The sequence below is a fragment of the Trichomycterus rosablanca genome, chromosome 12, assembly GCF_030014385.1.
Source record: "Trichomycterus rosablanca isolate fTriRos1 chromosome 12, fTriRos1.hap1, whole genome shotgun sequence".
Classification (NCBI taxonomy): domain Eukaryota; kingdom Metazoa; phylum Chordata; class Actinopteri; order Siluriformes; family Trichomycteridae; genus Trichomycterus; species Trichomycterus rosablanca.
Genome location: NC_085999.1, coordinates 15,354,817 through 15,382,369, shown reverse-complemented (window position 1 = coordinate 15,382,369; position 27,553 = coordinate 15,354,817). Strand labels below are relative to the sequence as shown.

The window sequence follows — 27,553 nt, the reverse complement described above, 5'->3', positions numbered from 1 at the left end:
CTATAGTGTTGTCCCATGAAAAGATATAATAAAATATTTGCAGAAATGTGAGGGGTGTACTCACTTTTGTGATACACTGTACATTGTTTGGGAAGCCTGAGCTTAAATATGATGAACTCTGGCATTTAATGCACAGCTCTGAAGAACAATTAAATGGTGCTTCCCTTTCCGGTATGCTGCTATAAACAAAGACAGTGCTGATGACTTGACCCTTGCTTATGAGGCCCTTTGTATCCTGGTTTTACTTTGGAATGTTTCCCCTCACTCCCTTAGTCCTTCTCTGGAGACTTCCTTTTACTGCATCAAGCAAAATGTCAGTGCTAAGTTACAGTGACCATACACTGATCAGCCATAACATTAAAACCCTTCTTGTTTCTACACTCACTGGCCATTTTATCAGCTCCACTTACCATATAGAAGCACTTTGTAGTTCTACAATTACTGACTGTACGCCATCTATTTCTCTACATACCTTTCTAGCCTGCTTTCAGCCTGTTCTTCAATGGTCAGGACCACCAACAGGACCACCACAAAGCAGGTATTATTTAGGTGGTGGATGATCTCAGCTCTGCAGTGACAATGACATGGTGGTGGTGTGTTAGTGTGTGTTGTGCTGGTATGAGTGGATCAGACACAGCAGCGCTGCTGGAGTTTTTAAATACTGTGTCCACTCACTGTCCACTCTATTAGACACTCCTACCTAGTTGGTCCACCTTGTAGATGTAAAGTCAGAGACGATCGCTCATCTATTGTTGCTGTTTGAGTTGGTCATCTTCTAGACCTTCATTAGATCACAGGACGCTGCCCACGGGGCGCTGTCTGCTGGATATTTTTGGTTAATGGACTATTCTTATTCCAGCAGTGACAGTGAGGTGTTTAAAAACTCCATCAGCACTGCTGTGTCTTATCCACTAATACCAGCACAACACACACTGACACACCACCACCATGTCATTGTCACTGAGAATGATCCACCACCCAAATAATACCTGATCTGTGGTGGTACTGGGAGAGTCCTGACCATTGAAGAACAGCATGAAAGGGGGCTAACAAAGCATGCAGAGAAACAGATAGACTACAGTCAGTAATTGTACACAATGTGTGTAGAAACAAGGAGGTCGTTTTAATGTTATGGTTGATCGGTGTATACGTATATGATATGGTTTCAGATAGATAGAAACCACATTTTATGACAGGTCATCCAGTTCAAACTCAAGCTTCTTGACAATAACTGGCACATAGAATTAATTTGTCCTCAGCTGTTACACTTCTTACCGAGTTTTATAAACAGCCTCACACAACAAATGCCTTTCAGAAACTTTATGGAGTGAGTTTCCATAAAATAAATCTGTTAAGTTGAGGCTTTACTAAAATAGCTGAATGGAATTGAACACAACCTGCACAGTTCTATTTACAAATCAGTGAAAAGCCTTTACAAAAAGTCGAGGCAGCAAAGTAGGATCCATTTGTCATAGAGTGCCATTAAAAAGAGCCAAATTTTGGCTCTGCTCAAGCTTTCTTGGTCTGTTAAACTGTAATTTTATATTTTATATAAGTGGAATGTCTAGGAGCAACAACAGCTCAGCTATAAAGCAGCCAAATAAGCTGACATACTAAAAGTAAGATTTAGAAATCATTTGTCCCACACACTGTCAATGTAGAAACTCAGTTCTGAACCGGAATGTCAGCGCTGTTCATTTGGACCTTAGTGGATTGTGTATTAATGACCAAGCAAATACAATTAAGCATATTATGGCCTTGCAGATCCTAGGATTTCAGTTTGGTGGACAAAAGGAGAATGCTATCTGCATTTTTCCCAATTTTCCTTCCAATCTAGTCGTATCCAATTACCCGATTGCATTACATTTCCTCTCTACTAATGATGATCTCCACTTCTGATTGAGGTGAGCGAGACTGACACACGCCCCATCCGACATGTGTGCAGTAGCCGACTGCATCTTTTCACCTGCACGAGGCGAGTTCATATGCGAATCAGCTTTGTGTATGGAGAGCCACACCCTGTCCACATTATCCCTCGACAGTGCAGGCGCCATCAACCAGCCAACAGAGGTTGTAATTGCATCAGTTATGAGGTCCCTATCCGGCTTCCCGCCCTGTATGAACAACAGGCCAATCGTTGTTCATGTAGCTGCCCAGCCCAGCCGGATGAATGCTAGCTGTTTAAATGCATAGTGACAGGTGGAATGGTGGAATTGGAATATTATGGGGAGATGAACCGAGCTTCTTGGTTCAGATGAAAGGAAAATCTTTGTGGTTGCATATGATAATGAACTGTGCTTTTTGTGACAACAGTTTGGAAAAGGCCTTTTTCCATGTCTGCATTAAACAAAGTAAATAAGAAAGTAACATTTGATGTGTAGGAACTTAAATGGTCTGCACAGATTCTGACCTGTACAATATTTTCAGGAATTAAAATGCTAACTGTGAGCCAGGCCTTACAACACAACGTCAGTTGTGAATTCCAGCAGTCATGTCTCAAAATAAGCTTTCCAGAAGAATTAAGGCAGTACATTTCGTACTTTAAATAATGGCCTTGATTTAAGAATAAAATGTCTGACAAGCACAAACACATTTGACATCTGGGAGTTCATTTATTTTAGGCCAAAAAGTATATTTAATAAAATTACTGTATGTTAAGTATTTATATAAGACATACAATATTCCTTCCATAATTACACTGGTCAAGGTTATCATATAATAAAAGTATTGTACAATACATTGATCAGCCATAACATTAAAACCTCCTTGTTTCTACACTCACTGTCCATTTTATCAGCTCCACTTACCATATAGAAGCACTTTGTAGTTCTACAATTACTGACTGTAGTCCATCTGTTTCTCTGCATGGTTTGTTAGCCCCTTTTCATGCTGTTCTTCAATGGTCAGGACTCTCCCAGGACCACTACAGAGCAGGTATTATTTGGGTGGTGGGTCATTCTCAGCACTGCAGTGACACTGACATGGTGGTGGTGTGCTCGTGTGTGTTGTGCTGTTATGAGTGGATAAGACACAGCAGCGCTAATGGAGTTTTTAAACACCTCACTGTCACTGCTGGACTGAGAATAGTCCACCAACCAAAAATAATCAGCCAACAGCGTCCCGTGGGCAGCGTCCTGTGACCACTGATGAAGGTCTAGAAGATGACCAACTCAAACAGCAGCAATAGATGAGCGATCATCTCTGACTTTACATCTACAAGTTGGACAAACTAGGTAGGAGTGTCTAATAAAGTGGACAGTGAGTGGACACGGTATTTAAAAACTCCAGCAGCGCTGTTGTGTCTTATCCACTTATACCAGCACAACATACACTAACACACCACCACCATGTCAGTGTCACTGCAGTGCTGAGAATGATCCCCCACCTAAATAATACCTGCTCTGTGGTGGTCCTGTGGGAGTCCTGACCATTGAAGAAAGCAGGCTAAGAAAAGCATTTAGAGAAACAGATGGACTGCAGTCAGTAATTGTAGAACTACAGAGTGCTCCTATATGGTAAATGGAGCTGATAAAATGGACAGTGAGTGTAGAAACAAGAAGGTGGTTTTAATGTTATGGCTAATCAGTGTACATTCTTAGTTTTAGAAATGATGGTGTGAAGGTGCATTCACACACTGACTTTAGAATCTACACAGCTGCTTTATCATGTAATTAAATTCATCATGGGTGACCATGCTCCGCTGAAAGACCACACAGTTAGTGGTTATTGGAGAAGGGCTTTCCTCTTCCATTATTTCATTAAGTCATGCTTTACTCATTAAGTCATTTTGCTTAGTCTACACATATGTGCTTGTTCTCATAACATATGGTCATCTCCTCTAATTTGTCCCTCACTCCTATATGTAGAAGAAATAATCACCTTGGATACAATACAAACAGTTTGAAACATGGAAAAACAATGTGAGAAACACTGAACCAAGTAACTAATCTATAACCCGTGAGATATAACAGATTATGTGTGAGAAATATAAATGGATTTTAAATAGATTCAAGATGTGTTTAATATGATGAAATTTATAACTGAGGAGTAACGGTCTATAGCAGGACACCACACACACATGTACTCATTCACACTCACTGACTCACACCTAGGGACAGGTGCAGCCTATTTACTTGCATGTTTTTTAAAGATATTATAAGAAACTGAGTTACTTGAAAGTAACCAAAAAAAAGATACTTATCTGCCACCCACAAAAAACAAACAACAACTATAAAGACATTGTAGTAAACTTAACTAACATACAATGGCTTATTAGGGCCACTTTAAAGAAAAGTTTCGATTTCAAGAATAAAGTTGAAATGATTTCAAGATTAAAGTTGAATTATTATGGTCATAGCAACCTCTATGTGTTAACATAATGAATGTTAATGATTTGGTAAAGTTTCGTATCGGTTTCACAAATAAAAGAAATCGCCAATCTCCTGGCACATCAGCACCAGTCTGTTATTAGTGTAAGGACGCTATAACAGTGCGCTCGGCATCTGCGTCATTGCCAGTAATTCAACTGAGCCTTATGGATTCGTACAATAATCTAAAGTCGTATGGCATCGCTATAAATGGTTGCACTGACGGGTTTAGTCATCATGTCATTTGGATGGACACGTACAATACAAACAACCACCCAAAAGTAATCACGGGTTACTGAATAACCTAAGTAATGCACATTGTACTGAGACCGGTGCTTCTCTGAACTGACAAGCCTTGGACGGCTGCTCCTTGGCCATAATATTTCAACTTTATTCTCATAATTATTTCAACTTTATTCTTGAAACTGAAACTTATATGACTTTATTCTTGGAATCAAAACCAGTGGCCCTAATACACCATCGTACTAAGATAATACCAAAATGTATTTTTTTCCAAGTTCAATAAAAATAAAATAAAAACTAGCAACATTGCCTTGTTTAATTGAAGTGAGACTCATATGGTGTATGAAAATACAATCCTCTTAAAAAGTAAGCCAACATTTTGTCTTTACAGTTAAAAAAGCTAACACAAAAACAAAATCTAAGAACAAGTACACTGAAATATTAAATAAGAAATAAAAGCTAATCCAACGACAACTAAAGTAACATAAAATCCAAGGAAACAAATCAAATCCAAAATGTGTTCATATTGGAATATTAATGATGTACTTTTCAATCGATTGATGGTAGTTGTTTGTTGAGCTGAACAACATGGCAATCTCTGATTTCACAACATTTTAAAAACATCTTGTGATGTTACTGAATGCTTGCCTTTTTCTTACTGCCCCAAAAACACTGGTTTTAGATCGGGTGACAGTTGAGGACAGTCAGCACTCCTTGATATTCTTTGTTTTTTTGAGTAGTTGTTGCAAAGGTTTGAGATATGTAATAAAAAACCTAATAAATTTAAGATAAATGCAAAACAGACGTGTTTTTACTAGTGATCTCAGACTTATGCTCCCGGTGTGTACAATATAGATTATTTAATATTTTGCCATTTAAGAACATGTGCAGTTATATAAGTAAGCAAAGTTAATCAAGTTCATTAGGGTAAAGCTTTTCTTTGAACATGAGCATTTTGGATTTATCTTTTTGTGGTGTTGTAATGTTAGAAGGAAAGCTTCTCATTCTGTCACATATCATTACCTAATATTCCAGGTAAATGCTGGTTTTATGCACACAGAAGGCAACACTTTACAGTGAGCAGTAGTTTAAAGAAACAGAACAAAATAACTCACCCTTGCACCTTTCTCAGGAAAACACTGACACCCACCACTGCAATCTCTGCCCCCACATGGCCCGTCGTACTTCTTACCACCCTTGAAAGAAAAACAACAAAAATCAAAAACAGAGATACAATAATGACCTAAAAAGCGGTGACGTTAACATCCCCTAAAAAGTGTTTATTTGAACACGAGTCGTGACCTTCCATGTCACTGCTGTAATATATCAGATTTGAGGATGTTACTGTTGTGCTACCCTTGACATATTTCTATTGTTTTGTATCTGTTAATGCTTAAATCATCAGCAGGAGGAAACCATTTCTTTTTGAAAAATAATAATCATGAACTCCCTGCCAATAAAACAGACTGGAACCAAGAAATAACAAGCTGTCTAAAAGTGCAAAAACATTCTCCATAGATCAAAACATAGATATTTTAAAGTAAATAATTTGTTTTGAAGTGGCAGATAACATGTACACGTGTTTAAATCATTATGTGCCATCAGTATTTCTAATTTGGTGAGTCATATGACATTTGTGGGCTTGAATTAAGCTCAGAAGTATGACTCACATAAACTTGGCATAACAAAGTTAAATATAGCCTAATGTAGCAATTTATTCAGCGGAATTTCTCATGCAAATCATAATCAAAAGTACTTTTTGGCTGTGATATTCAATACTGTATTTATACTGTATTTATATATAATAATACAGTTAATAATGCGGACGGCACGGTGGCTAAGTGGGTAGCACTGTTGCCTCACAGCAAGAAGGTCCTGGGTTCGATCCCCAGGCGGGGCGGTCGGGGTCCTTTCTGTGCGGATATTGTATGTTCTCCCCGTGTCTGCGTGGGTTACCTCCTGGAGCTCCGGTTTCCTCCCACAGTCCAAAAACATGAAGTCAGGTTAATTGGAGACACTAAATTGCCCTATAGGTGAATGAGTGTGTGTGTGTGTGTGTGTGTGTCGGCCCTGCGATGGACTGGTGCCCTGTCCAGGGTGTTACTGTGTGCCTTGCGCCCATTGAAAAGCTGGGATAGGACCCCCCCCCCGCGACAGTGAGTGAGTATATAATGCTATTCAATACACAATGAACTGTAGTATACAGTATGCGATTTGAAATGCTCCTTAACCTAGCTAGCAAGTTATATATCAGCATATACCAACCCTATTTATATACAAATGCTATTTCTGGAGAAGTTGGGACATTTTGAAAAATGCAATACATCAACTGAAACTCTCTTTTGTAAATCTAAAAACAATGTAGAATCTGATGCCTGCAACCCATTTAAAACTGAGATGGAGTGATATAAGACCATCCACCAAAGGCTCAGTCTTTACACTTTGTGCTTCTTATTGGTTTGTTCTTATTGTAAAGCATTTAATAAAAACATCCTTCACAGTCAGTCAGAAGACTGAATTAATGAATTACAATGTATAGAGATATTTTATGACTGTGTTTTTTAATAGTTTAGATGAAAAGGGTGGCATGGTGGCGCTGTTGCCTCAAAGGGGTTTGATTCCCTTTCTGTGTGGAATTTGCAAGTTCTCCCTGTGTCCATGTGGGTTTCCTATGGGTACTCCAGTTTTTTCCCAAAGAGCCAACTGGAGCTACTATAATTACCCTAAGTGTGAGTGTGTGTCTGCCCTGTGATGGACAGACAACCTGTCAGGGATGTTTCCTACTTTTGCCCAATAAATCAGACCCACCACAACCCTGATCAGGATAAAGCAGTGGTAAAACAGAAGAAAATCTAAATAAAATCACATATTTAGTGTTAGGCATAACTAAGTCACAGCTTTTCAAATCACAAGGGTATTTTCATCTGAAACCACCAAAATGTGGTGAGTACAATGTTAGTGGGAAACATTTCAATACTACATATAACATTTAAACATTTATAACATTTAAAGCAACTTAACTTAAAGCATCATAATATAGACTAAAAGCAACACCAACATTTATGTGAGGAATGTGAAATTGTCCTCATGTAGAAATATGTAGTATATCTATTGTATATCAACTAACAAAGGTAAAGCACAACTTTAAAGTGTAAGGTCAGCATTAGATTTCTATTATGCTGGTCCAATATTTTGAAAGGAACCCGCTTTGTAAAGAACATTTCCTTCTTTTCAAAGGATTATTCTATAACCACACATCGACCACACATCCACTCAACCAACACACTAAATCCACAGACTACAGTACTAACCCTGAGAGTCTGTGGAGCAACGTTTCAGTGTGTACCTCTTATTTCTCCATATAAATACCAGAAGAAAATAGCAGGCTTTATTCTTACATTACAGCCATGGAAGGATGGAAATGTCAGGGAATTCTGTCTTGATACTGTGACACAAGATTTGGGATATACAACATACAAAGGCTGCATTGAATCTTTTGGTCTATACCACAAAGAGCGCCATTTACAAACTGCCACAATTCTTTATCAATACAACATGAAACAGATATTTAAGTGTCTCAGAAATGTATGCAACTGTTCCATTCAAACGTTCATGTTTCTAGATGTATGCACATAAATTACATAGATAGAAATCAATGCAAGAATTGTAAGTGCAGCCAACAAACTGGCTAAAATTATGTAGACACTCCTGCTAATGACTACTATTGAGCTTACTTTTAACAGGTGTATATAATTAATTATATAAAATCTGTTACATGATTTATAGTTGGTGGGAACCATTTGGGGAGGCCCCTGTTTCAGCATAATTGTGCCCCTGTGCACAAAGTGAGGTCTGTAAAAGACATGGTTTGACAAGTTTAGTGTGAACTCAAGTGGCACGCACAGAGCACTGACCTTAACCCCAGTAAACTCCGTTTAGGATTAATTGAATCAGACTGTGTGTCAGGCAACTCATATTTATGGCCATATACTACTTGTTAAGTTAAAGCACTAAATTTAACAGTGAACACATCTGCAGTGTTTGTAGAGATATGGTCTGTAAAAAGATACTAAAAATCAGATTCCAACAAGGTTAAATATTTTCCTGACGTGTTATTATGAATGGCTAATGTCTAGATAAGTTCACATCTCTTACATTTCCAGGTGTGAAAAACCTAAGTGTGTTGGATGTTGAAAAAGTGACAGGGTGAAAATTCTCAAAGCTGTCTACTGAGTAAAAGCATAGGTAGAAACATGACAGAAACAAGCTGTAGACTACTTAGCAGAACATGTGTTCAGTCATTACCAAAAGGTCAACAGCTGTGTCTATAAGCAGTGTCCTCAGCTCAAAGGTCAAAAATCCCAATCAGGATACAAAAAGATAGCAAAGGCACTGATTGTTCCTAAAGATACAGTTGGAAGAATAGTTTACAAGTTCAAAGTTAAAGGAACACTGGCTACACTCCCTGGAAGTGGCAGAAAGAGGAAGTTTTCACTGGCTGCCACCAGATACTGAGGAGGCACGTAGTCAAAACTCTCAAGTGAGTTCAAAAGACCTGCAGCAAGATTTGGTGGCAGCAGGCACTAAGGCTTTAGTTTGCTAGTAAGCGCATACTAAATGCTGAAGGTCTTTATGTCCAAATTCCAAGATGTTCACCTCTACTGACCCAAATGCACAAAGTTGGCTCTAATATGCTCAAAACAGTAGGAATAAGTCCCATTGTGTGTTAAATTTGTAGAAACCACTTGTTAAATTAGTTGTGTTGATCTATTTCAATTGTTCTTGTTTGGGGTTTATTGCAAACAGCTGATTGTTTGTACATTTTGCTAATAAACCTAATTTGCATTGAGGGTTGAATAATTTTGATTGCAACTGTATTGTGAATACAGATTTCCCACAGACGTTGGGACCTCTTGTTATGCAAAGGAAATAGCTGTACTCAATAGTCCTTATTCATACTGTAACATTTTAAGACCCCCCAGAAGTTTCTTATTCCAGAACTCTGACATACTAATGTCCAAAACCAGCTTTTATCTCAAGAGTTATTTTATTTACAGTGTCTTATTGCATATTAACATGCAATTTATTAATGATGATAGCAATAATATTAACTACAGTATATGATCCATGTTTTACTATGTTACTGTATATGTGGTTTAAGCCTACATTACTGGACATATAAAGGATTAGAACTTATAAAAATAATTTATTTGTAAATTATGGTGGAAAATAAGTATTTGGTCACCCACAAACAAGCAAGATTTCTGGCTCTCACAGACCTGTAACAACTTCTTTAAGAAGCTCTTCTGTCCTCCACTCGTTACCTGTATTAATGGCACCTGTTTGACCTCGTTATCTGTATAAAAAACACCTGTCCACAGCCTCAAACAGTCAGACTCCAAACTCAACCATGGCCAAGACCAAAGAGCTGTTGAAGGACACCAGAAAGAAAATTGTAGACCTGCACCAGGCTAGGAAGAGTGAATCTACAACAGGCAAGCAGGTTGGTGTGAATAAATCAACTGTGGGAGCAATTGTAAGAAAATGGAAGACATACAAGACCATTGATAATCTCCCTCGATCTGGGGCCCCACGCAAGATCTCATCCCGTGGGGTCAAAATGATCATGAGAACGGTGAGCAAAAATCCCAGAACTACAAGGAGGGACCTGATGAATGACCTGCAGAGAGCTGGGACCAAAGTAACAAAGGCTACCATCAGTAACACACTACGCAGAGAGGGACTCAAATCCTGCAGTGACAGGCGTGTCCCCCTGCTTAAGCCAGTACATGTCCAGGCCCGTCTGAAGTTTGCCAGAGAGCATATGGATGATCCAGAAGAGGATTGGAAAAATATCATGTGGTCAGATGAAACCAAACGGGAACTTTTTGGTAAAAACTCAACTCGTCGTGTTTGGAGGAAGAAGAATGCTGAGTTGCATTCCAAGAACACCATACCTACTGTAAAACATGGGGGTGTAAACATCATGCTTTGGGGCTGTTTTTCTGCAAAGGGGACAGGACGACTGATCCGTGTTAAGGGAAGAATGAACGGGGCCATGTATCGTGAGATTTTAAGCCAAAACCTCCTTCCATCAGTGAGAGCATTGAAGATGGAACATGGCTGGGTCTTCCAGCTGACAATGATCCCAAACACACCGCTCGGGCAACGAAGGAGTGGCTCCATAAAAAGCATTTCAAGGTCCTGGAGTGGCCTAGCCAGTCTCCAGACCTCAACCCCATAGAAAATTTGTGGAGGGAGTTGAAAGTCTGTTGCCCAGCGACAGCCCCAAAACATCACTGCTCTAGAGGAGATCTGCATGGAGGAATGGGCCAAAATACCAGCTACAGTGTGTGCAAACCTGGTGAAGACTTACAGGAAACGTTTGACCTCTGTCATTGCCAACAAAGGTTATGTTACAAAGTATTGAGTTGAACTTTTGTTATTGACCAAATACTTATTTTCCACCATAATTTACAAATAAATTCTTTAAAAATCCTACAATGTGATTTCCTGGATTTTTTTTTCTCATTTTGTCTCTCATAGTTAAAGTGTACCTATGATGAAAATTACAGACCTCTCTCATCTTTCTAAGTAGGAGAACTTGCACAATCAGTGGCTGACTAAATACTTTTTGGCCCCACTGTATATTATACTATTATACAATGTACTGTATACCATGCTCTGTGGCATGAATAGGACAGTGGTAGCTCAGCAGATAAAGTGCTTGTCTATTGATAAAAAGTTTGCTCATTGAAGCCCCAAAACCACAAGTTGTCAATGATGGACGCATTGTATTCAGTCATTGCATTGTTAATTCTATTAAATTCCTTAAATGTAAAAACACAATTTCTGGAAGAAAGTTGGGACATTCAGTACCGGACTAGTGATCAGAGCATTGCAGGTTTAAGCCCTATCACGACTAAGTTGCCAATGTTGTGATTTTGAACAAGGTCCTTAACTTTCAATTGCTTGAGATGTACAGTATTTAGTCACAATTGTAAGTCACATCGATAAACACAATACGTACAATATGTACTAAATGTGTGCACAACACAAGAGATAAATACAGACCTAAATTCCTGTACAGAGAGCATGAATGTATTCTTGTCTAATGATCTTATTCTTCTTGCTATAGGACATAGGTACTGAGAGCTTTGTTTGGTACAGGGGAACACTGCAGGATGACGTTGTTTATAGAGGTGATTCATTGTCTCCCTGTATATTCCTTAGCATACAGGATGTTTGGACAGAAGTAACTAACTTCTTGCACAGCTGGCTAATCGTCACTAAATTTTTATAGGCAAATTCATCATGGTTTTAACACATTACATGGTTTCAGATTATAAGAATTCGTAACAAATTCTATCCGCTGACGCAAAAAGTCTTGAACTTTCCAAGAATAAAAGGAAAGAGTGGGCTGCTGCTTACTGTCACAATTCCATGGCCTCACGTACCACTTTCAGCAAGGGTAATAAAATATATTGACATGTAGCCAGATCCAGTGGTCTGTTATGTCTGCGTTGATCTATGTTTTTATTTTATCTTACAATTGTAAAGCTCTAAGTATTATCTGATCTTAATCCGATACTTATGTTGCATTAACTTGTCTCATAATGACTTTAAACCGGCTTATGATGCCTCCAGAAGGCTTAATAAATGTCTTTATAAGAATGGGATTAAATGTCTAAACTCATCACCTACCTTAACAGTATGCAAAATTAGTACATTATCCAATGATGTTTGCTATTTTGACTTACTATTTGAGATGCTGTAGTTTGGGATGCAACTGGGATTTGTAGACAGACTGTCTGAGAGGTCTTTTAAATAAGGTATATTTTCCATTAGCAAGGAGATTTAAATGAGAGTGCTAGTCCATTGCAGGGCCACACATGCTTAAACTTTTACTCACCCCTTGGGGCACTGAATTGGCATAGCCAGTTCACTCTCAGAATGGTTTTGGGTGGCAGGGAATTGAAATACCCAGAGTAAACCCATACACACACCGTATATCATATAAGAATGAAAGCGATTGGTGTGACACCCACTCTACCAGCTCTGCAACCATGCTGCCAACTCCAAAAAGTAAAATAAATGCGATTAGCACTAACAGCAGTGATTTATAAACTGTCTTTAACAGGTATTTGATTAAAAACATCACAAAATTGGTTACATACCTCAATAAATACTAATTTTGTATGCTATGCATACACCATAAAAAGGTTTACATGTATATAGTACCATACTGTACATTTTTATTCTTATTGCTTGTCTTTACACTGTAAGTGAATGTTGTATGTATACAAGAAGTTGTTGTTGTCTGATGTGAACTGCTGTAACAAAGAAATTTCTTGCAAAGGACCAATAAAGAATCTATCTATCTATCTATCTATCTATCTATCTATCTATCTATCTATCTATCTATCTATCTATCTATCTATCCATCCATCCATCCATCCATCCATCCATCCATCCATCCATCCATCCATCCATCCATCCATCCATCCATCCATCCATCCATCCATCACCAAGCCAAGCCATGTCAAGCCATATTCTGCTCGTGTTACTAGGGTTCTCCCAAAAGTTTCGGCCCTTTTTTAACTCTATTTTTTAAGAATTTCAAACAAATTACATTACTTTTCTACATAGTCACCCTCCTTTGCGATGCATTTTTCCCAGCATCGTACCATTTTAATGCCATCAGCAATAAACGTTTTTGGTTGAATGTGTAGCCACTGATGCACCACTGCTTTCACATCATCATCACATGAATGGGAATCTTCTTCTTCTTAAAGCTTCTTTAAGCTGTCCAAAAAGGTGGAAATCAGATGGTGCTAAATCCAGATTATAATCTCTCTCTCAGTCTCTCAGACACGACCACTTCCCACTCCTCCCGCCCTCAGTTTCCAACAAAAATATAAAAGTGCGGAAACTTTTTGACGATCGCTCATACTACATTAAGTCTTTGTAGTTAGAGAGTGGAGGTTCTGAAATGATTACAGAATGTTTGGTGTCTGAACACAATGGTAAACATGCCCCTGTCCCAAGTTCAAGAGCCTTGTAATCGTCAAGTTTGCATGACGCAAGTTTTGGACCATTCTTATAAGCTCTTCCAAGTCTATAATAATCAGTTCTACTGCTTATGTAACAGTAACAGCTCCAATGATGACATGAATCAAGACAATCAAAGTGCAATGTTCATGTAAATGATCTGAAAAACGTCATGCCAGTCGTGACCTAAAATACATGTTTGAACCTGCTTTGAATCTGATATTCGTATCTGATCAGCTCATCCCTGTAGACAATTACTGAGTGGACGAAGAACACCAGAGTGCCAAATGCTGGTAATAAAGCAAAAGCAGTCTCATTGTTTTAGTGCAGGATCTTGAATTCCTTCTTATCAAATTAGTTTATTTTTCCAGTAAATAATATACATCTTGTTATGCAAAAGGTAAAATATCAGTGTGTTTAGCTGATCAAGATAGATGACTCTGTAATGACTCAGTAAAGTGTCTCCAAACACTGCATAATTACATGTCTCAGTGGGCACACTGATGCTTTCCCATGTTTCTCCACAGTACTCCCAAGATCTATAAGCTAAGTTAAGTCTTAGCTAAGCCAGATCACAGGTGTCTGGCACAAACTCCAGGCGCCTGTTTTATTGCTACGCTGCCAGAAGTCGTATGAGAGCTGGTCAGAAGGAACAAAAAAAAGTTTGTCCATGTAAACTGATGCTGTTGACAGACTGGGTTAAACAACGGAACAGATTGATAACTGCAGATGTGTGCTGTGATGACATAAAATTGGATGAGATTTCTCTCAACCATAACACAATATGTGAATGTAATATTAAGTACTTTAATATTAAATTAGGAAGATGAAAATCTATGGAAAAAATGATTCGTGAGCCATTAGGACCATAATACAGTGCACAAGCTAAAAAGATTTTAGTGTAAAGCAGTGGGGGCTGATATGAGTGGGAACATTACAACCTCATCATGGGAAAAAGGACATCCTGAGAAATTAAGGATGTTGCTTAAAGCTACCAAATATGGACCTGCTACTGTCTTCAGACATGCTAACACAAATTCCAAACATTTTTGTGTGGTACTAACATTCAAATAGTCTCTCACTTCATTGTTCTCTCTGAAAACAGTTTATATGTTGTCTACATACAACATATAAAAAATGTAGACAGGAAGGCTTGATAAGTGTTACTGGCGTGTTTTAAGATGTGAGAGCAAATTGAAGTACTTGGTACAACAAAGGTACAGACCAAATTGCAGTGACAGTTAGCAAATATTAGAATTGAACACAGGATTTACAAAAGTAAGAAAAATACTAATTGATAACATTTTTTGACTTCTTTACATAAAATAGTTGTAATCATAATTAACTGCCTATATCAGTTATACACAATACCAAGTTACAGAGGTTAATAAGGTTAACAACAACCCCCCTCTCTGGAAAAGTATAACAAATATAATATTTCTCTAAATTTTTTCTATCAGTTATTTTTATTTTGTACTATATGTGTTCTTTTTCTCTTGTTATATTGGAACTAATGTGACCGGGGCAGTTGTTTTTTTACAAATTTTTTTTACTGCTAGTTATACCATGTATGACCTGTATGTGACAAATACAACTTTGAAACTTTGAAATATTTGAATTCAATGACTAAATAACTGGTGCAGCGGTAAAATACGCTAGCACACCAGAGCTGGGATTTCGAATACATCGTATCAAATCTCAGCTCTGCCATCCGCCTGGGCTGGGTGGCTATAGGAACAACATTTGGCTGTTGTTCATCCAGGATGGAGCCGGATAGGGACCTCATAACTGATTATGACCTCTGCTGGGTGATTGATGGCGTCTGCATAAAGTAGAGGAATAATGCAATCAGGGTGTGGCTCTCCGAGCGCAGGGCTGGTCTGCATATGAACTAGCCTCATGCAGGTGAAAAGATGCAGTCGGCTACTGCACACTTGTCGGAGGGGAGTGTCAGTTCGCTCTCCACAATCGGGGTGGAGGTCAGCACCAGTAGAGATGAAGCATAACGCAATTGGGTAAAAATTGGATGCGCTAAAAATCGGGAGAAAAGGGGAGAAAAAAAAACAGTAGGGAGGTAATTGGTAACAGGTGAGGGTATCATGATTGGGATTAAAATGAGTTTCCACCCAAGGCTCAGTCTTTGCAAACAAAGACGCCCTCAGGCATACTTCAGGAAACTGTTGTCTCTTAACCCAGTATACCACAGCATTAAGAAATGCAACCTGAAAATCTGCAAATAAAATTCTAATCAGAAACACCATTAAGTTCTCATTGTCCAAAATCATCTGATATGGATTGAAAGGCTGTGATAATGTGTGCTTTGGCTTCAGGAAAAACACATGTCTAATTCTTCATGTCAAAGGAAATGATTCCTTCCATCCAGCAAATGATTCACAAGCCAAAACTTGTCATGATGTGGAGGTACATCAGTGCCCACAGCATATGAAGGTACCATGAACACATATGTTTGGATTTTAAAGTGGTGCCATCAAGACTTTAAAGCCACTGACTTTAATAACCATTGAATTTTTTGGGGGAAATTTAATGGTTATGTCAAGGCAATGCCAGGCCTCATTCCACGCATGCTACAACAGTGTGGCTTAAGTAACACAGACTGCTTGACTGGCCTGTCTTTAGTCCAGATCTGTCTCCTATTAAAATGTATGGTGCATCATTAAAATTAGACAACATTAACCATGGACTGTTGCATGGGCAACTATTCACATTGCAAAACTGCAACAGTTAGTGTCATCAGTTTCCAAACAACTGTAATTAATGTAATTAACAGGAATGGTGATGTAACACAAGGTAAACATGCCTTAGTCCCAATCTGTTAAGTGCATTGTAGGCATTAAATTCTAATTGTGTTCAAGTTATACAAAATACAATTAGGCTGGTCAGTTAAAAAACACTGAACATTTTTATTTTTATTCAATAAAAGTTATACAGAATTAATAAATTATAGTTTCATTGCATTTTACAAAGTGTCCCAAATTTCTGGAAATGGGATTTGTATTTAAAATGTGTATTTAAAAGTGTCAGCTAGTATAAATGTACATTCTTTATTCCTACTCTAATTAAAATGAAACATATTAACTCAAGTATATAAAACAATTAAGAGTACACAATAAAAATATGACTGACCAATCTGGAAGCGATGTGTCAAAATGATACAAATGCGTTTAGTTTTGGGTTCTTGTGACTATAAATCTTTTTGAACCCTGACTTTTTGCCCTGTGAATATTGACCTTCGCCCTTAGCTGTGATCCTATCCGGACCAGTGGTTGACCCCTGCCAAGTGTCAAAGGCTAACACTGATAGAATATCTGCAGGACAAGGTCTACAGAATCTGTGATAACACCAAACACAGGACTTTAAAAAGGCTGGCAAAACACAATTAATAATGGGAATTTCTGGTGATAATATTGATTACAGATTTTTCACTTCAACAGATTTGACCCAGATGTCTGAACTTGTCCACAAGGTTGTGGTTACAGTTTCTAACCAATGAGGCCGAAGATTGATACAACTGATTAAAAACCAATGTGTTTAAAAACACATCTTCTTTCAGCTGCTTCCATATTTAGGGGTTGCCACAGCGGATCAACAGTCTGCATACCTGATTTGGCACAGTTTCTACACCGGATGCCCTTCCCGACACACATCCCTTCTTATTTTTAACCAGGCTTGGGGCCAGCACTAGGAACACATTGACAAGTGCACTTCCCAATGACTAGACTATTCGGCCTACGCCCGTGTAGACGTGCAGACGCTCGACTGGTCATTAGCACTGCTGACGTTCAAACCCCAGATCATCTGTTCAGATCATATGCTCAAGCCATTTATTTGCTACAGCTGCATCACAAGGTTTTATACAGATGAAAATCTAAGACTGAGCATTGTCTGTAATTTAATGTTAATGTAAGCACAGAATAGTGTATATACAAATATGTTCCATGAAACCAATTGAAATGGTTAAAACCACATATAACATCTGCTGCAAAGGTGTATTATTACTCTTTTTCCAACAATACAATCCAAACCCTACTCACATAAGTAATGTCAGGCTCAGGAAACTTTCCTTTCGTTTTCTTTCTAAATACCCTGAAATATCCGATTGAAGGTGCACTGGATTACGGTGACCATATGTCCTCTTTTTCCCGGACATGTCCTCTTTTTGGGACCTAAAAAATTTCTAAATCACCCAAAATGTCCGGGATTCGGCTTTTCTAGTCTGCACTCTTTATTCTGTGTGTGTTTTGCATTGATTTCAGATTCAGATCAATGGACTGCACGTCTGTTGTCTTAAAAAAGCCTTTTCCCTGATTCTTCGCACATATTAACACAGAAGCTCTTGTCAACACTGTGATGGCACTGCATTCTGTGGAAATTGTTCAGCAATAGAGCTGGGCGGTTCCTGAATCATCCGAATTAATGATTCAAATCTTCGTACTGAATCAGGAATCACGAGTCCGAGATCTCAGTTAACACGGATCCTGTGAGTCTTCTGATTGGCTGCACAAGGCGAGTGAGCAGGCTCACTGGAAACACCAGGAACTCAGCTGATTTGGCTGAACTGACTTCAGTCCGTGAATCTAAGTAATAAGTTAAATATTCCAATCAACAAGCAATTGAACACACTGGTGTTTATGTGGCTGATTTTATGCACATGCTATTATTATTAACAGTAGTAGTGGTATAGATTAGTAATGCAGTATATTTTCTTGTAAGCAAAACAACAACAAAATATAGTTATATTATTATTAAAATGCAAATGCTTACAGGCTACTTTAGGACTGTACCACTTAAGGAGTATCATAGCCCTTCCCCATGGTAATTTGTTAACTGTTTGTTTTGGTGCCACTGTGGCTGCCTGACTGGATCAAGTTACCATGGCAATTTGTAGTTGACCATCCCCCTTCAACCCTTGACCCATTAATATACCCATCTGATTGGTAGGTGAGTCCACCCACCTCTCCCCCCTCCTTGTCCCTATCCCCCATGATCAAGATTCCACTTAGAAAAAAGTGTCAACTTGTCACTGACAAGAGAAGTGTGAGGTGCCAAGAGAATAAAGAGAGAAGGATTTATTTACAGAAGATGAGTGCACGGAAGACAGGTGATATTTGGATGCATTTTCATGCAGTAAATCAATCGATCAAAAGATGTCAGTACAAGTGACTCAAGTGAACTGGATCACATTACTGAGTGACTCAGATTGCCCCAAGTCCATTAAATGAACCGGATTTACCACCACTATTCAGCAAGCACTAGAAGACTCACCTTACTGTGGGGTTTCTACTGAAGGAAGCAAGTGAATTAAAGTAAATTGCAGTTAAAAATACTCCAAATTAGTCAGCTGATACGATTGCGCAATACATCAAAGAAACTAAAAAACAAAGGGATTTTTATTTGTGACAATTTTTTATTTTTTTTTATTTGTTGTTATTATTGTTTAGGGCTAAACACTGAATGGAAAGGAATAAAATGATCTGGCCATGAACGTATTTGTTAGTTGTCTTGTTAAAAGGTAGCTGTATGTTGATGCATATGTCAAACAGAATAGAATAGAATGCCTTTATTTGTCTTTTATACATATACAGGTGTACAGTACAGCGAAATTCTTTCTTTGCATATCCCAGCTTTTTTGGAAGCTGGGGTCAGAGCGCAGGGTCAGCCATTGTATGGTGCTTCTGGAGCAGACAGGGATAAGGGCCTTGCTCAAGGGCCCAACAGTGGCTGCATGGCAGAGCTGGGATTTTAACTCTCAACCTTTTAGTTGATAGCCCAAAGCCCTACCCACTAGGCTACAACTGTCCCAAATTTTTAAACCTCTACCCCATACACATTGCCATGGTACCAACAATTACATGAAATTACCCCTCTCCCCGGACCAAGTGTCTTCTTTTATAAAAACCAAAATATGGTCACCCAATATGGTCAACCTACACTGTAACACTGTTGGACTAAATATGAGGGGAAAATATCACCTGTCCATTCAATATATGTTTTTCATTAGATGCTATGAGGAAAGAATGTGACCTGTGTGTGGGTGTTCTATCATTCAAACCTGTGAGCTGCTGTTTCAGATACATTAGGGAGTATAAGTGGTCAGTCACGCATAGGCATGCTAAAACCTGACACCTGATGGTGTAGCACAGGGAATATCGGCACAACAGTAGCTCTGGTTTAAACTGGCAAATTTTTCTTGTCTAAATCTGAGAGTCTAAGTTACTTTATTTCATAAGTATCTCTTTCGAGGAACTGAAAGTGAATGGAGGTCCAAAAAGGGAGTAAAAAGATTTAGTAGGGAGGTGAAGACTGTGAACAAGCCTGGGATTCCTTAGCAAAGAGAAAAACCTTGCTTTCATACATTACCTCAAAAGTGAATTAGTAACTGTGTCTGTGTTGTCTGCATAGTGTTCATTATATTACCATTTTTGGTAGTTCTTCCAGTTGGTGCATAAACATTTATTTGATAAATTCTTTCAGATACGGGCAGCATTGGGAAGCAAATTATAAATTGGTGAAGTGTCCTGGGAACCTGTTCAATACTATAATCTATAAAACGTCTGGCATGTTCTCACTGTGTCTGTAACAGTTTCCTTATTATACCTAAATGTCCTACCCACCAAAAACAAGCATAAAGAAGGTACAGTGTATCACAAAAGTGAGTACACCCCTCACATTTCTGCAAATATTTCATTATATCTTTTCATGGGACAACACTATAGACATGAAACTTGGATAGAACTTAGAGTAGTCAGTGTACAGCTTGTATAGCAGTGTAGATTTACTGTCTTCTGAAAATAACTCAACACACAGCCATTAATGTCTAAATAGCTGCAACATAAGTGAGTACACCCCACAGTGAACATGTCCAAATTGTGCCCAAATGTGTCGTTGTCCCTCCCTGGTGTCGTGTGTCAAGGTCCCAGGTGTAAATGGGGAGCAGGGCTGTTAAATTTGGTGTTTTGGGTACAATTCTCTCATACTGGCCACTGGATATTCAACATGGCACCTCATGGCAAAGAACTCTCTGAGGATGTGAGAAATAGAATTGTTGCTCTCCACAAAGATGGCCTGGGCTATAAGAAGATTGCTAACACCCTGAAACTGAGCTACAGCATGGTGGCCAAGGTCATACAGCGGTTTTCCAGGACAGGTTCCACTCGGAACAGGCTTCGCCAGGGTCGACCAAAGAAGTCGAGTCCACGTGTTCGGCGTCATATCCAGAGGTTGGCTTTAAAAAATAGACACATGAGTGCTGCCAGCATTGCTGCAGAGGTTGAAGACGTGGGAGGTCAGCCTGTCAGTGCTCAGACCATACGCCGCACACTGCATCAACTCGGTCTGCATGGTCGTCATCCCAGAAGGAAGCTGACGCACAAGAAAGCCCGCAAACAGTTTGCTGAAGACAAGCAGTCCAAGAACATGGATTACTGGAATGTCCTGTGGTCTGACGAGACCAAGATAAACTCGTTTGGCTCAGATGGTGTCCAGCATGTGTGGCGGCGCCCTGGTGAGAAGTACCAAGACGACTGTATCTTGCCTACAGTCAAGCATGGTGGTGGTAGCATCATGGTCTTGGGCTGCATGAGTGTTGCTGGCACTGGGGAGCTGCAGTTCATTGAGGGAAACATGAATTCCAACATGTACTGTGACATTCTGAAACAGAGCATGATCCCCTCCCTTCGAAAACTGGGCCTCATGGCAGTTTTCCAACAGGATAACGACCCCAAACACAACCTCCAAGATGACAACTGCCTTGCTGAGGAAGCTGAAGGTAAAGGTGATGGACTAAACCCAATTGAGCACCTGTGGCGCATCCTCAAGTGGAAGGTGGAGGAGTTCAAGGTGTCTAACATCCACCAGCTCCGTGATGTCATCATGGAGGAGTGGAAGAGGATTCCAGTAGCAACCTGTGCAGCTCTGGTGAATTCCATGCCCAGGAGGGTTAAGGCAGTGCTGGATAATAATGGTGCTCACACAAAATATTGACACATTTGGGCACAATTTGGACATGTTCACTGTGGGGTGTACTCACTTATGTTGCAGCTATTTAGACATTAATGGCTGTGTGTTGAGTTATTTTCAGAAGACAGTAAATCTACACTACTATACAAGCTGTACACTGACTACTCTAAGTTATATCCAAGTTTCATGTCTATAGTGTTGTCCCATGAAAAGATATAATAAAATATTTGCAGAAATGTGAGGGGTGTACTCACTTTTGTGATACACTGAATGTTGACTACGCTAAAGGGTATATTACTGCCTAGTGCCCAGTGTTTCTGGCCGGCACTAGAACCTTGCTGTTCCTGAACAAAATAAATCAGTTAGTAAAAACCAATTAATTATATTCCAGGTACCCCCACTAAATCGGTACACCTGTCAGGATTAAGAAGTTTTAACTAATGGCCATATATATATATATTTTATTTATTTACTTTTTTAATACATTTTCTTCCCATTTTCCTCCCGATTTAGCACACTCAATTTTTATCTTTCGCTGCTGTGAGATACCAGTTTGCATCCAAGGAGAGCACGTCACTGTACACGCCTTTTCCGACAAGTGCACAGCCCTCCTCTTCTCACCCCTGCATTCTGCACAGGCATCTCTTCCGCCAATCAGGGTCCTTACACAGCGTATGAAGGCCCACCCACACATAGTCCGGACCCCACACTGCAGATACAGTGGCCAATTAGTATCTGCTGCAGGCACTGCCAATTATACCCGCCAGATGGAGCCTAGCCGACCGGTGGCAACACCGAGTTCCAAACCGAGGAGTTCAGAAACTCGGTGCTGGTGTGCTAGCGGAAAATCCGCTGCTGAGTGGGTATAAAAGGCTTCGTCTTTGAAAGAAATGATGAGTCAAGGCTCACCACTTTGTGCCAAACTTCATGAGAGAATTGTCAAGCAGTTTAAAAGAAAGGACTGTTATACATAATATTGTGGAAAAAAAATCTGGAAAAATCTCAATACATATAGAGCAAGGTGGTCAGTAAAAACATTGAATTTTTTTCTTTGTACTTTTGTCAGTTAAATAAAGGATGACGTAAATTAACAATCTTTACTTTTCTGGAAATGTTGTCTGTACACAGAACAAGCTCTATTTTAAAAATAAATGTCTATCAGCACCCTTTGCAAGCTGCTAGGCAGTGGTGTGTGGTGTGTCACAAATCCAGCCTCTATGGGCTCCTGGAGTACACTTGCCACGCCAACCTCTCCGTGTGTTCAGCCAATGCCCCCTTTGTGATTGGGCTCTGGTTAATGATCCACAGGTGCCTCTTGTTTAGCTGAGGACATTTAAGGAGGCCTGTGGATCAGTCAGACCGAGACTATTTTGCCTGTGATTCTGTCATGTTGGTTTGGTTTACTCCTGCTTATTTTGCCTGTTTGCCTTGTTTTGATTTGCTTTTAGATTAGCTTTGCTTCTGTCTGTCAGTTTTGCCTTTGATTCTGTTTGCCTTAGCCATTGTCTTAACCTTAGCATTATTCTGGTTTGTTTGTCTGTTCCTGTTAGCTCTTGTTAGTTCCTGTTTGTTCTTGTTTAGGTTAGGGTTTAGGTTCCTGTTTCATTTGTGTTCGCTTAGCTTAGGGTTTTGTATACTTTAGTCCATTTTCAAGTGTGTTTAGTATAGTTTTGTGTTCAGGTTAGTTTAGCATTTAGCTTAGTCCATGTGTGTTTGGCACAGTTCAAGTTTAACTTAGCATTTAGCTTAGTTCCTGTGTTTGTGTCTGGTCTTGTCTGTTAACTTGTCTTGTCGTGTGTTTTGTTCTAATTAAACTTTGTTAATCAACATCTCTCTGTGTGTCTGCCTCTCTTGTCTCGTCCTAGCCCATATCATTGCATGGTGTCTTATGTTTTATTTAAAGCTATTACAGAATATTTATTCTACATTCCCATCAATACTGATTTTTGCAAGTGTTTCATTAAACATCCACTACAGACGTTTAATAACATACGGCAATCAGTCTTTCATAATTTTAGACTGTACTTTCCCAAAAGAGCACCGGCAACCTTTAAAGGACAAATAAGGCAAATAAAAGGCTCAGGGTTTTTCTGTTTTGTAAAGAACTGTTTAGATTACCCCTATGTCTCTTGACAATGCAGTTAGCCCAGATAAATGAAATGACTGGAGTGGATCTGATATGAGTGAATCAGGGGTCTTCCAGAGCTTATTATGGCTGGGATGACTGATCCACCCTAGCCAAAGACTTCTGTTGTCCTTCCAAGTAAGGAACAAATGTAAAAAGCATGGTACATAACTAAGCTGTTAGCGAATAATAGCAGAACTCCATTCCAGACATGATACCATTTATTTGTAAAGCATGAGACAAACATTTACTTTTGGATGAGTTGTCCAGAGGTTTAGGGAATGTGCAGCTACGCTGCCTTCTGTTTTAGACAAAGCAATGTGGATTACAACTATGCAGGCCTAAACAGACTGTTTAGATTTGCTATTTTTACTGAATTCAAATATTTAAAAATAAATCTAGTGCTGAGTGACTTTGATAAGTGCCAAATTATTTTGGCTAAATGGCCAAGCTGAAGTACCTCTAAAATAGCAGGATGTGCTCAGGGGCAGCTTTAATGAGCAGCAACAGAGGACTGAGGAGGAACGAACCACAAAGGGATCATGTGGCTCAGTCGTAATTTCATTACTGGTGATGGGGGCCACAGCGCATGTAACCCCTATATGGGGCTGGACTGACGCAGGCAAGTTAAAGTGACCATGCTAACACCTGTCTAAGCCTCTGTGGGTCAGAAAAGGTTTGTAAATCCCAAAAATGCTTTGCCCCACCAGGTTCAAGATAAAACTCTCTGGGGTAAGAAGGATGGATTTACTTATTCTCTGGCTAGTCAGAAAAACACGACCAAACCTGAGTACTTAACTATACTAAAGAACAAATGTTTTAACTGGCTATGAAATTTTCATCTGGGTTAAAAAACAGCTCTTTTACAATCTATTCTAAAATGCCCCTACTGATTTTGAGTGTGGGATTAATGTATTATCTAGGGTTAGTGAAAGCAAAGTTATTAAATTAAATTGTATTGGTTTTGGAAAACTTTAGTGCCACCAATCCTAGTTATCTTAAAAAAAAAAAAAAAAAAAAAAAAAAAAAAAAAAAAAAATAGGTGCACTCCACTGCTGCAACTGTTAAACATGCTAGCCCACCGGTGCTGGTAATAATATACCAAATATTCTTTAATGATCAGCCTTAACATTAAAACCACCTCCTTGTTTCTACACTTACTGTCCATTTTATCAGCTCCACTTTACATATAGAAGCACTTTGTAGTTCTACAGTTACTGACTGTAGTCCATCTATTTCTCTAAATGCTTTTTTAGCCTTCTTTCACCCTGTTCTTCAATGGTCAGGACCACCACAGAGCAGGTATTATTTAGGTGGTGGATCATTCTCAGCCCTGCAGTGACAATGACATGGTGGTGGTGTGTTAGTGTGTGTTGTGCTGGTATGAGTGGATCAGGCACAGCAGCGCTGCTGGAGTTTTAAAATACCGTGTCCACTCACTGTACACTCCTACCTAGTTGGTCCACCTTGTAGATGTAAAGTTAGAGACGATTGCTCATCTATTGCTGCTGTTTGAGTTGGTCAACTTCTAGACCTTTATCAGTGGTCATACCAGCACAACACACACTAACACACCACCACCATGTCAGTGTCACTGCAGTGCTGAGAAATATCCACCACTCAAATAATACCTACTCTGTCGTGGTCCTGGGAGAGTCCTGACCATTGAAGAACAACATGAAAGGGGGCTAACAAAGCATGCAGAGAAACAGATGGACTACAGTCAGTAATTGTAGAACTACAAAGTGCTTCTATATGGTAAGTGGAGCTGAAAAAATGGACAGTGAGTAAAAACAAGGAGGTGGTTTTAATGTTATGGCTGATCGGCGTATATTGGTAAGAGGTACAATACAGTATAATGATACATTACAAACAACCTACATTTGTTCTGTAATGGACACAATTAGAGATAAATGCTATTCCTTAGGGACTTTTTTTTTATTACATTTTATTCCCATTTCCTATCTGGCCCAGTTATATTCTTTTGGTACTTTGTGGTTTTTCATCACTAAAATTCCATTGCTGAGACTTCATTGTATCTACATAAATCAATGTCAGAAATAGGAAGAGAAATCATTAATCTAAAAAGATCAAACATGCAAAAAATTTCCCTTGACAGGAACTTCACAACCATGTTCCCATAAGTGCACAAATCTAAGATGAAAATGAGTTAGATTGTCTGTAAGAAATCAAAACTGAGATTGGAGAGCGGAACAGAGAGGAAGTGAGATAGACATAGTGAGGAGTATATAGGAGGGAATATTCCTTTGGCCCCTTTCTGTGAGCAGCTGTGGATCAGAATGCTTTTTTCCCCTCCCATCTCCCATAGGGAAAGTTCTGGAAGCCTTCAGGCTCTCTTGTTACTCTGAAAGCATGGGAACATTTCGAGACTAACTGCATGCCGTGAATCCATGTGCTACAAATAAAGAGTAAACAATGACTAAGTATTTACCATGAACATTTTTTACCATTTCACCACTGGACATCAGGTCTATACCACATGTTAAATGTAAATGTAAAATACTAATACACATTTGCTATGCACAAGAAACTAGCCCAGAGAATTTGATTTATTTATTAGGATTTTAACGTCATGTTTTACACACTTTGGTTACATTCATGACAGGACAGGTAGTAACTCGTAACACAAGATTCACCAAGGACAATTTTATATCTCCAATTCATCTCACTTGCATATCTTTGGACTGTGGGAGAAAACCAATTCAGACATTGGGAGAACATGCAAACTCCACACAGAAAGGACCCGGACCGCTCCACCTGGGAATCAAGGACCTTCTTGCTGTGAGGTGACAGTGCTGTCCTGAGCCACCGTACTGTCCTCCCAAACAACAAAAATTGCAAATAAACTAAGTTTGAATTTACATCAATTATAATGATAAGCCCAGTTACACATCCTACTTTGTTAAATGTCAAATAACAGCATGTATCAGCTATAAAAGGTCTTTAATGATAAGCATCTTAATATGTGTCTTAAAGTCAAGATCAAAATCTGGAATAAATAACAGGGCTGCAGTTTAAAATCATAAAAAAGTAAAATGTGGTAAGATCCTAAACTTAAGTAACACAAAACCTGGACCCCTGAGAATTTAAAAAATGAAAAACAGTAATAACCTCAGAAAAAGTTGGGCAAGTATCTTGCAGAAACCCAAGATATTTCATGTTTTGTCTGGTCAACCTAATTTCATTTATTAATAAACATTCATTCATGCATTTTAAGCCTGCAACACATTCCAAAAAAAAGTTTGGACAGTAAAGCATTTACCACTTTGTAATGTTGCCATTCCTTAACACTTAAAAGATGTTTTGGCACCGAGGATACTAAGCGATGAAGTGTTTTAGGTGTTATGTTGTCCAGTTTTTTTACTGCAAACACGTCTTAAGATGTGCAACAGTACGGGGTTGTCATTGTCTCATTTTTCGTTAAAAAATTCTCCACAGATTTACTATTGGGGTTATTACAGGTCAGGACTGCAGACAGGCCAGTCCAGTACCAGTACCCTCTTCTTGCATGGTACTTTGTAAAGTGTGCAGTATGTGGTTTCGCATTGTTTTGTTGAAAAATGCATGAACGTCCCTGGAAACGATGTTGTCCTGACGGCAGCATATGTTGCTCTACAATCTTTGTACATCTTTGTCATCTAAAATGTACTTTTCTGCATTAATGCTGCCATTGCAGAAGTGTAATTTCAATTTGCCAATGACACTGACACAACCCTAAACCATGACAGACCCTGGCTTTTAGACTTGTTGCTGATAACAGCCTGGATGG

The 27,553-nt window shown here is 39.0% G+C and overlaps 1 protein-coding gene across 2 annotated transcripts in view; it reads right to left on the bottom strand.

The window, feature by feature from the left end:
• Window positions 1–27,553, bottom strand: part of col4a2 (collagen, type IV, alpha 2) — a 129,988-nt gene that overhangs the window by 86,195 nt on the left and 16,240 nt on the right. For both annotated transcript variants that reach the window (XM_063006559.1, XM_063006560.1), the window contains exon 4: window positions 5,726–5,806. In XM_063006559.1, the coding sequence (XP_062862629.1) occupies window positions 5,726–5,806 (81 nt within the window). The remainder of the gene's footprint in view (window positions 1–5,725; window positions 5,807–27,553) is intronic.